Consider the following 12,500-nt stretch of genomic DNA (forward strand, 5'->3'; position numbering starts at 1 on the left):
TCAAATTGTTATCTGGAGGGCTGGAAGCATTATTTCCTAATTCTTCTCAGCTGAGTTTTAATGGATGAAATTGACAGTCATTAAGGTTGCATGTTTCCCTACTGCTGTTCAACCTCAGACTTGACTTATGTAAGTAGAGAGTATGGTGTCAACACTAACACTGGAGTGTAATGACCTTGTTTTCTGATTGTAGAAAGTGATTTCAGCAATGTTTTCTACCAAATTGCATTGAAAATCATCTTGTAGATCAACATTAATCCACTGCACTGCACATTAGATTTAGCTACATGAATCAATAAAAAAGAAAAACATGAAAAATATAACAGAATTTGCAAAGATGCACCCCTAAACAGACAGTACAGCATTAAAGTCTAAACTTAGCCTGCACCAGATCTCAGTCTACCATGTGAAAAAGCATGTTTATTTGTGGATGTATATAACTGCATCATTACTGAATGATATTTTTACCTTCACATAGTCATACTCGCAGTTCTCTGATGGCTCAATATCCACATGTGTGAAGTAAATACGAATTTTAAATCCTTCAGGTACTTTGATATTCCATGTCTGGTGGGCATCATCTGGATAACCCTGTGGGTAATTTGGGGACTGGATCTCACCATGCAGATTTGGCACACTGCAAATAGCAGAGGTTATCAACACGAGTAAGACCCAAAATATCCTAGTAATGGGAAATAAAAGCAGCATTACACTTCATTAGAAAAGTCAATAAAAAATTAAAACCTTGCAATTAGTTAGTTCCAATATTTGTACACAAAAACAGAGAGTGAGGATCTGAGGATTATGCTATTCTACAGAGCTAAATTATGCATACAGAGGAGTGTTTGATAAGGTTTTTAATGAGTATGATGATAAATGATCAAAGAGAAGTGAAAGAAAATAAGTCTGAGAATAGATATTATAGCAATACCCTTCCCTGTCTAACTTATAAATACCCCATTAGTTATATAAACTGTTAATTTGTGAAGATGCAGGCAATATAGTAGCTGTAGTGTTCCAAGCAAGACAATTTTTTTATATATGCCAGTGTGTGTGCTTAGGAAAACAGAGCTTAACAGTAAACAAAAAGGTTGTGCAAATGACTTTGGAGCAATGAGTAAGGAATTTTCTTGAGAATAATTGAAAGGTGATGAAATGGGAAAGGCTGATATATCTGAGTAAAGAGAACATGAAGATAATAACAAGAGAAATTAATGTGTGACAAGAAACACAATAGTAACGGATGCAGCAGAAAAACAGGGGATGTAGGTGTTTTCTCATGGGTAATGGAGCACAGGAAGAAAGGAGTAAGGCAGGACTATAATGTGTTAATGGAGTTATAAACCAGGAAGTAAAGCTAATAAACAATTATAAAAATTATGTAAACAATAATGGAAGTAAGCAGTGCTTGCTAGTTATGTAATTACTCTGATGAAGTCCCAATGAAGTAAAGAGGATGAAAGCACTTAATATGTTTTGTTAGCATGTTTTGTTTTTGGCTGTTGGTGGAATAAAGTTGATTAGAAGGAGACTGCACTGGAAGTTCTTATGTTTATGTACTCATCTTTGGACATTGGTGTTTTATTGTTCCTATTTCCTGTTTTTTTGTTTGGAGGAATTTCCTCTGTGATGTCTTCCCAGGGTAGAGTGTTAATCAACACACAAGATCAGGGCAGCCCTTGTTCAATTGGAGCCCTAGGCAAAAGGACTCTACAGCACTCCTCCACACCACCTGGTGTCCCCATCCTGGTCTACCTACAACATCCAGATGACTTTTTTCTTCCTTTTTCTCAGAGTTTGTATTAATCTTCACCTTTTCCTGTATTCATTCAGCATAGTTTAAAGAAACAATTTCTTTACTACTAAAAAAATAATAATAAAGGAAAATAAACAAATAATACTGGAAATGTGCCCCTGAAAAAGCAACACCCTAGGCAGCTGCCTAAGTTGGCTAAGGTGGCTATGCAAAAGATGTCTCTTTACTGGGATGCATGACTATTTTACTGAAATATATAGACAAGTTTGTGCCACCATGTATTGAATCATCTGATGGATTACAGCCAGTTTCTTTGTTCGGTTCGGCCTCAGAAGGAATTGAACCATTATAGGTTCATAGGTTCATAGGTTGGAACTAGGCTATCTGCCTTAAGGCATTTATAAGCCTAGTCAGAATGTGTTGGCTTTCACCGCCCCCTTAGATTAGTTCCATGTGCCTCTGTCCAGCAGAGCCACGGAAGTGATACCCGAGAAAAACTTTCTGTTTCCCATCTATTTGTCAAGGTTTCTTTTGAAGAGTGTTAGCGAGGAGCTCTGCCTAATGTAGATTGGTATCTTGTTCCAAAGCATGGGAAGTCTCTGGGACAGGAATCTATCCCTCCAGCATGTCCTATTTATTGTTGTGGTGATGTTTAGATCCCTAGAGCATGTGGTTTGAGGGGATAAGGTTTTCTTTAGGTGGAGCATGTCCGTCAATTCTGGGTTGGACATGGCCTTGTATGTCAGACAGAGATCACCTCTGAGTAGGCGGTATGCATCCGAGTACCACTGGAGTTTCTTCAGTCGAGCTGCATAGGGCATCTGTTTGAGGCTAGTGATCCTCTTGGTGAGGTACATCTGTGGTCTTTCCAGCTGTTGCAGGTGTCTTGTAAGGTACATCCCAAATGGGGCATTGTACTCTATGATGGGCCTGATGAGTAATGAGTAGAGGGGCACAATGACCTCTTTTGATCTGGATGCGAACCCTTTTGTGATTAGGTGGGCCACGTAGAAGGATTTTCTAACCACTTTGGCATTGTGATTATTAAAGGTGAGATTACTATCCACTTGGGTCCCCAGATCCCTTATTACGTCTTCCGTATTTAGGGGACTACCACCTATGTGGTAGTTTGCGGGTACTTTGTTTTTTCCAAAGGAGATAACTATGCACTTTTTGGCAATTAGCTTGAGGCCCTTCTTGGGATTTTACTCTTTTCTCTACTAGTTTCCTCCTTCTATTGTATAGCTTGTTTATGGCAGGAGTCCTCCAGACTGGTTTCCTTATCTTGGAGGAGTGAGTCTTGGTTTTGCTTGGGATGGCACGATCCATGCATTCTTGTAGCTGCCCGTAGAATGCATCAGTAAAGGATTTTGCAGCTTGGACAGTGTTATCCTTCAGCATGGGGGCTTTGAAACTTTCCACCTCAGTCTTAAGTAACGTGAAGTTGGCTTTTGAAAAGTTTTTCACGGTGGTTTTCTTGTCCGGGGGTGGGGGCAGAATATGGATATCCAAAGTGATTTGTTTATTGTCAGATCTAACCAGCGAGGGGTTGACCTCTGGTGTAGAACACCAGTTGCCCATGTTGGTGATGACCAGGTCCAATATGTTGTCACCTCTGGTGGGAGTGTTGACCAGTTGAACCAGGGCATTTGAGTTTATAAATTCTAGGAAATGTTGGGCATGTGAGTTAGTACTTGAGTAGTTCTCCCAGTTAATGTTTGGGTAATTGAAATCACCCAATATTAGGGTGTTTGGTAGGACCTTTATGTTTCCGAATGTTTCCAGAAATGCGGAATGGTGGTCCTGGGACATGGTGGGTGATCTGTAGCAAGCTACAATTTGAATTGCAGTTTTGCCCATTGTTAGTTGCACGTGGATGATCTCTGAAACATTGTGCTGTGCCACTAACCTGGAGGTTTGGGTATCATTGATGAATATGGATACGCCCCCGCCTTTTGTATTTCGGTTTGGGTACTGTGGCTGAAATGTATGGTATGAGTTGTAGCCTGGTAGTGCTGGGGTGCTCTCTGGATTCTTAACCCAGGTTTCTGTTACTGCACATATATCTATTTTCTCCATACTGAGGAGTGCCTCGAGTGTGTGCATTTTGAGGTTTAGACTTCTGGCATTGAGTAGCATTACCCTCAGTTTTTTGTTACTTGTGCTATTTATGGTGGTGGGTTTTGTCTTTTGAGCCTTGCATAAAAAAGGCACTATGGGGGTGGCAAGAACCTTGGCCAGTATTCAAAAGCCAAAGGGTGACAGTTGCAAGCCATCTCTAGTGAAGCAGCGTGGCTTGTCGAGCATGTCATCCCAGGTGGACAGACACTGGATCCCCTTTGAATGACACCAGAAACTTAGCCAATTGTTGAAATTGAGAATTTTTCTTTATACCGTGGTATCATTCTTGGTGAGGGCAGGATGCTACTCAGGGTCATACTGGCCTGGGCTACATGATCAGAGAGCTCTTCCATGTCTCTCTGATCTATATGATTTGTAGCACATGAATATCGAGTCTTGTCATCAGACTGTGAGTAATCAGTGGGTTTTTGACTTTAATCTAGACATTTGGTTGTGTTCACCACATTTTACATCTGGTTTGTTGAAAGGTGATTAAATGGGAAGTTTGAGAGACCAATTAGATGAGTTTGAGAGAAAGCGCTCAAAAAATTATTTATTTATTGGCATTTGATTACTGGGAAAGTCCAAATGGGTAGAAGTCCATTTTCAGTGGAGGCCCAGGGAGAAAAGTTTCAGATTATTACAAAACATTTTAAGAGCAATAATTTCACAATCTTCAAAGATAAAACAAAAACATTTGCAGTTTAAATAATTATAACAAATTAGGCATGATATAAAAACATTGGTTAAGAATTGATACAATAAGATATATGACAAACATTTAATATTTAGAGAAATTTTAGACAGTTTGTAGAGAAATTAAAGGTAAATTAGTCTAATACAATTAGGAATTGCAATATGAAGTGTGAAAAAACAGGCTTATGGTGTATTTAGAGAGAAAGTCAGGGAAGAGAATTAATTAGCAGTAAGGAAGTAAGTGAAGAAGGGAGAAGTGCTTGTTCACATTTAGGGATATAGTTTATCCTGGTTTTGAGCAAGAACAAGAAATTTAGGAATATATAATTAGAGAACAGTTATCTGCTTGAATGTGTGTGAATCAAGTAAGTGCTGAAAGGTTTGAGACTCTGGAAATACCCAAATGATATAAAATCATATTCGCTATTACTTAACAAGTTGTTAGAACTCTTTGATCTCACAGATTCAAAATTAATGGAGCTGTTGATCAAAGACAATTAAAGGAAGGTGAACAAATTTAATTGTGACAGAAAGATATTAAATGAATTATTGTCCAATGATTTGTTTTATCCCACTTACAGCGAAGATTGTAACAACAATTTTATTAAAACTGATAAAAATGATGAGGCAGAATGGGGAACGCATCTCAAAGAAACTTGAGAGGTTTGGACAGACTATGATGAAAACTCGGTTTACCCAATGCTTTGCTCATTGAGGAGAAGTACTGACACTGTCACCCTGTTTTTTTTTTTTTTGGGAGGAGGGGGTTGACAATGAGAAAGCCAGCAGTGAGATTGCTTCTACAAAATATTATGACCCCTTCTTTTTTAGACAAATTTCAGGTAAAACGTTCAGAGAGAGTGGCAAGTCAACAGTCCACTCACCTTCAAGTGACAACTTTGAAATACAACAAAGAACAATTATCATATAATTAACATCATGACAGGGAAAGGGTAAGGTGAACAGACATTAATCAGTTCTTTATTTGGCATGTGGTTGTAATGGAACATTTGCTTTATTTAATGTTAGAAGTTTTAAGGTATTGTACTTGTCCAATACCTTGTCTTCAGAAGCTTCAAACGGTTTTAACTTTGTTCCTAATTTGAAATTAGACATTGCTAAAACATTGATATAGTTGTAGCTTTTTACTAGGACTTTATTGTTAGCTAAACCACTGATACTCTTCAGGTAAAATTGAAATGTTAAAGTTTGTATTTAACCCCATAAAACCCTAGAGTGGTTGCCTTTTAAAAAAGCATTTGATTAAGATCAGTTTAGACAATCGCGTATGTGAAAGACAATCATTAGGCATGCACAGGCAGGTTTTTAACAACTTTATGAAAGATAGGTGCGTATGTGTAATGAAACTAGATAAAGGTGATGGGGATAGTTCGGATGTACAGTCTTGATTATTCTTTCAAAATGTTAAATCTTTTGTCAAATGAAATAACATATAGAAGTGTTTCTAAAAATGAAATAAACATTGCCTACAGCAGGGGGGGATTGTTTGCTTAGAGATCTAGTGTTTCAGGTAGAGCCAGATCCAGCACTATGTGACCGAGGCAGCTGCCTAGGGCCCCTGGCTTGGGGAGGGCACACTGACCAGGGGGCTGCAACAAACCTTACACTTCTTCTTTAAGAATGCACTTTGCATGCATTACATTTCTACTTTAAGAATGCTCAGAGAGTATGTCCTTAGCAGCATCTGTGTGTGTGTGTGTGTGTGTGTGTGTGTCTTTAGTACAACACACACACTGGAGTAGAGTGCACAAAAGTTTTGTGGAGGACAGACAAGCATGGATTTTTATTATAAACACAGAGGAGTGACAAACATGCATTGTTGTTACAAACATGGAGAATGTTTTAGTTAGGGATAGTAGGTTGGTTAAATTAACCAGTCTCATACCCTGTACCTTAAACATAAAACCAACAGCCTGAATCCTCTACACCAACTATCAAACTGTCATCTGCAGTTGCATTTCTAGGACTGTTGTGTTTCTGTGCATTTACAAAGGACATGAGTTTCTGTGCATTTTCAAGGAATATTGAGTTTCAACGGAAGAAAAGTTTACTGTTGCTCATGCTAAGTCTGTTTCAATGTGTAACAGTTTTGTTTAGCAAATGACCATCATCAGTGTTTGTGCTATACATTCGAAAAGCAATATTAGTTGCACAGTAGGTAGCATACCTGCCTTTAGTGCAGAAGGCTCTGGGTACTTCTTCAACACTGTGTAGCTAGAGTACTGGCCCTGCAGTGTCCTTTAAGGGCAGATGGTAGCGCTGTACGCCTGCGTGTGTCCTCCTTTGGATAAGATGCCTAGTAAACATGAACCTCTTGGTTTGACAGCCAATCCCTATTGCAATATTACCAATGTACCAATTTGTTTTAATGTAACATGGGTAATTTATTCTTTAAGGGCAGCAGGCTTTGAATTTATACATGAAACACTGAAAAGTAAAGTTGTTTGCCAGCAGTAACCTCTTCTTTAATTATAGATTTCCTTAATTTGGAATTATTCAGATGACTTTTACTTTTGCAGAGATTGTCTGTATTTAATGATATTGGTGGATTGCAATGACAGACGTTTGAGTATCCTTTTGTGGTCAGTTGCTTTATAATGGGCAGTTTTGTCATTACTGGTTCATACATTTTTTTTCATTGCTTACTGGAAAAATGTTCAAACAAGTGGTGCTGCATTATACAATGAATATAATTTAATACAAATGTTCAAAAAAGTGGTGCTGCATTATACAACAAATATAATTTAATACAATCAGGATGGTGCATCAACGAACACATGCATGTATGCATGGTACAAAATATGTGTGCAAGGGACCTATGGTTTGAAGAGACTAAAGGTAAACTTAGTCCTTCACTGGCCAGATGCATTTTCTTTGAATGTGGGTTTTAAAGACATCTCAATCAATATAAGTTTCAAGGGCAGAAACTTACTGTTTATGCTAAGTCTGTTTTCATTGTGAGACTGCATTGTTTTATTTTGCAGACTGCTAAAAGTGCTTGTGCTGTAAAAATTGAAATAAAAGTTTTAAATATCTCTAAGCATTGTTGAAATAAAGAAAGAAAATATGCACATTGACAGGTTTGAGCAGTGTTTATGGTAACTGGGGTGAAAAAGCCAAGTAATGGGACCCTGGAATGTAAGGAGGGTGCTGTCCGGGGGGGGGGGGGTTCTGGAATATGAGATTTTTTATTTTTTTAAGTAGCCAGACCATTAGTTACATCTGTCTTTGGGTACCAATGATACAGGAGTGTCAGTTAAACCCCCCTTAAGGCCTATCACTTCTGCTAAGGCTTCTAAAACTGAACTTGTAACTAAATATACTGACTGGAAGTGCAAAACATTACTAGAGATAAGACCCCAGATTTTGCAAGACTATTGGGTTCTATAAGAAAATTTTAATTTGATTCCCTTTGATGATACAGTTTTGTTTATTACACTTGATGTTATTAACGTATTCACTCTGATACCACATGCAGAAGGTTTGAAATGTTTTACCACCTCTTTAAATACTCAGAATACAATCTCCACTACTGATATTTTGACTTTATTCAAAATAGTGTTAACTAACAATTTTATATTTTTCAAAGAAGAATACATTCACCATAATCTTGTGTAGCATGGGGGCAGCATTCACTCTGTTATATAAAAATGTAGTTTGGGGAGTCTAGGAGGAGATATATGTATTCACCTCTGATTATACTTCTTTGATTTTATGCCTACTGCAAATTCTTAGAGGACATTTTGATATAATGGAAAGGACCTACTGACCAATGGGTGGCTTTTAAGTCATTTTCAAAGTGTACTTCTAGTTTTCTTAAGATCTATGTACCAAGTTGATCTTTTGAAGTATTAATTATCTGGATGTGACCATTGGAAAGAACTGTGCATCTGAAGTTATACTTCAATTATTTATCACAAAAAACATTTTCTGACTCTTGCTTACATTATTAAAGTTGCCACCCCCTTTCACCAAAACAGAAATATTGTGAAATGTAAGATGGCACACTTATCTGGACGTATTATTGATTGTGAGGTTTTTGCTAATGAGTTGTACCACTTTTAGTTAATGTTTCAAGATAGGAGTTACCCTGAGTCTTTACATTAGGTAATTAAGGAAGAAGTGATGACAGGTTGAAACAACAGGTTCGCCCTCCTTTTTTGGAAAAATGCAGAAAGAGTATTGCTTGAGAATCTACCCATGGAGGTAATTTGATCATGTTGAGACAACAACTTATCATATTTTGAAATATGTTGATTCTGTTAAGATGTTTGGAATTTCGTGTTTACAGTTCATTTGAGGGACAAACCAGGTGAATACCCAACAATAGTTTTTAGTAAAGGTAAAAGAATAATAAATTTGTTGGATGGAAATTTTGGTGATGTAAAGTTTTTTGAATGGCTTAACTGAATAGATGTATGCGGTAGATGTGAATGCTGTAGTTTTATTCATGAGGGCATCTATGGGTTAGTGGAGGGGTTTGACAGGAATTTAGCTTATCCAGGTAGATGTATTTGTGACACTGCTGGAGTTGTGTATCTAGTGACTTGCACTTTGTGGCCTGCATTTTATGTTGGCAAAATCGACAGAAAATTAAAGGATAAAATTAGGGAACATAACCATGATATCAGAATGAACAAAACAAATAATGCTTCAAGTAGGCATTGAGCATATTGTTTTAGTTTCAAAAACTTCACTTTTTGTCATTGACATGATTTTAGGGTCTGAAAGGAGAGGTGTATCTGATAATTTGTTGGAGTATAAAGAATTTTCATGGAAGTTGAGGCACAATGCCAGTATGAGACCAGGACTTAATGATTTTACATCTTTAATGGATGTGTCAAGAATGACAGCCTGTATGTTTTAAAAAATGATGGTTTTGAAGAATGAAAGATTTAATTTCAAAACACATGCATATATTTTTTTTAGTTTTAAAAGTGAAAATTAAATTGTTTTTATAGTTATATCTTATAGACAGTGCAGTATATATAGATTTTTTAGTGTGCCCAAATGATAACTATTCATGAACAAGGCATTTGGTTGGTTAGTTTGTTTTAAAAATGAAGTACTTGCTGATTATGTAATCACTTTGATAAAGTCTCATTGAATTAGGAGATAAGAAAGCATTTAGAATATTTTGTTATCATGCTTTGTTTTTTTCTATTGGTGCAATAAAGTTGATTAGAAAGAGACGGGGCTGGAATTTCCTGTTTGCCTACTTGAATTAAAGATGATACAGAACAAATTGAGCAATAAGTGTTTAGAAAATAGGGAAAGACAAGGGGGAAACAAATTGGGAAAGTGTTTAAATGTCATGAGTTAGACACGTTCAAAGAAGTACAGGAAAATGTAAAGACATCAAAATGGAGATTGAGAAAATGGCCCATGATGTTGTCCTAAAATGTTAAGGCTGACAAACATATGTGGCAAAATATGTAATGGGAAGATTTATGTTTATAATAATTAAAATGGCCTACAATTTTTAATCTCTAGGCATTGCTGATATATGCTGGAAAGAATACTAATGATGTTAAAAAATACCATGAATGACATTATAGGTTATGCGCTTGAAACATTCTTTGCACCCTACTTAGTGTATTATTGGTACTGTGCCATGACTAGTGTCACAGAAAAAAAAATACTATGATATACTTACAAGACCTGTAAGAAGAAGGTCCATCATTGGTAACATTTTAAACTTATAACACAAGCATTAAGAACAGGCTGCTTGGAACTATTCACTTCCCATAATGCACCATTCACTCTCATTATACAGTTTTTCATATATAATAATGAAAAAAGACAAGAAGAAAACTAGCATGGATCAGATTTTTAGCCATTTGAGACCCAGCAGGCCTGGATCATTTGTATCTCCATAAACCACATAGTCCCACAAATACCAGACTCTGGAATCTTAATCTTCACTATCAGAAAAATAAAACAAGGTGGAAAAATAGGTTAATTACACAACACTTTCTTCACTCCCTGGAATATTTTACCATTGTAAATTAAACAGTGTGATTCATTTTTGTCTTTCAAGTGAAAGCTAGAGGGCCATACACAAATTTACCCCTGGTGTGACTGGATTTGCTCTACCTGGGAGAGGAGGTTCAGTCAGAGGGTGGGTACTTGCAAGTAGTAAATTGTCATAAGACTCATTTGCCTTGTATTTATACTGTCTTATCATCAGGTGTTGCTGATGTGACAGTCTAAGTGTAGGATTCTAAAATGGGTTACCTCTTGTTCTATTTAAGTGAAGGAGATCAAAGAGTGCTGGATCAAAATGACATGGAAAAATCACCCTTCAGGAGTCTGTGGAACAGAGCTTTCATCTTATTAGGGTAGCTAAGGGTTCTAAGACTTGACATCATTTTCGTGAACAAACATTGAGATCTGTCAAGCTGATTAAGGTGTTTGGTGAGTTAATGCCAAATATGGAATAAAATTCAATGATAGCCCTAATAAGGGATGAATAAAGTAGGGGAATAAGTTATTTGGACTTTGAGGAGATTCCATTAAGGATAAGCAAGGTACAAGGATTTTCTCACCACCACAAAGCTGTAGTGGTCAAAGGAGACTCTGTTATCGACATATGTTCCCATGTCTATTATGACTGTTTCAAATTTAAGTGAAATGCTGAAGCTTGTTTATCAACTAGTAGTGATGTTAGATTTACCAAAGGAAACTATGCTGCATTTCTTGGTGTTTTGGGTAAGCCCATGATTAATGCAACAAGTATTTGTTTGGAAATAAGAACACAAATCCGCTCAGGCAAACACTACTCGCCGCTCTTTATTAAACGTTAATAATTTGTCAAACGTTTTTCGTCCAAACCAGTGTTTGGACTTATTCAGAAAACTGGCAAACATCAGTACATTGGTAAGTGCTTACTTAAATAGGAAGCACAATGTATAATAATAGATATGTAATAATCTTTCAAATTAACATCGAATAATAATCAACCTTATTCGTAATAAATAAGGTAGTAGTTTGCATTATAAAATAATTTAATTTTAAGAAACAGTATTAATTATTAATTAGAGCTCACTAACATTTGGCTTGTTTGGTAAGTCGCTGCACTTCACCAATGTGATACCAAAAGATGGTATGTTAAATTGTTAAGCATGCATTATTTATTTTTTGAGTACATAAATCATTTTTAAAAAATTCTTATGTTTATCTAGATATTATTTTTTATTTTTTATTGTTTATTAATGTGGACAATAAAATTGACACAATTTTAAAATTTTAATATTATCTAATTAAGATTAAACCCAGGAAAACATTTACTAAATTTTAATTTTAACCTAACATTCAAATAATATATACACGTGTTAATCTTTACGTATGTTTCACATACAATTTATACTTTTATGTTTTAAATAATAGTGTTACTTTAAGAAACTAGTCACTGCTTTGAATTTTGGCGGGTATTCATTAAGTGCTTACTATTTAAGTAAGCGCTTACCAATGTACTGATGTTTGCCAGTTTTCTGAAGAAGTCCAAACAACGGTTTGGATGAAAAACTTTTGACAAATTATTAACGTTTAATAAAGAGCAGCCAGTAGTGTTTGCCTGAGCGAATTTGTGCTCTTATTTTTAGTCAGTTTGGAGTATTTGAAGTATTTGTTTGGTTCAGCCCTTGCATGAGAATTTGAGTATCAGAACAGGATTTGATATAAACCATCAATTTGTAATCATCAGCAAACCTGTCTACTCTGTAATTGTATACATGACAGTAACAGAAAAAAGGTAATCTGTAGTAAATTGGTTAGCCTGTGGGAAAAGGCCAGAGAAGGGTTAGAGGGTGTATTACTGGAAGTGGAAGAAAGGAGGAGGAGAGGTGGATGACTTTGGATGAGCATCAGGAATGAAGATATGAACATATTTATTTAAGATAAACTA

General features: G+C 36.2%; 1 protein-coding gene across 1 annotated transcript in view; it reads right to left on the reverse strand.

The window, feature by feature from the left end:
• Positions 1–12,500, reverse strand: part of LOC122808706 (complement C1s subcomponent-like) — a 453,323-nt gene that overhangs the window by 417,631 nt on the left and 23,192 nt on the right. Inside the window, exon 2 of the mRNA XM_044079695.1 lies at positions 469–682. Coding sequence (XP_043935630.1) covers positions 469–682 — 214 coding nt within the window. The remainder of the gene's footprint in view (positions 1–468; positions 683–12,500) is intronic.

Source organism: Protopterus annectens, chromosome 8.part0 (assembly GCF_019279795.1).
Source record: "Protopterus annectens isolate FY-2018-M chromosome 8.part0, PAN1.0, whole genome shotgun sequence".
Classification (NCBI taxonomy): domain Eukaryota; kingdom Metazoa; phylum Chordata; order Ceratodontiformes; family Protopteridae; genus Protopterus; species Protopterus annectens.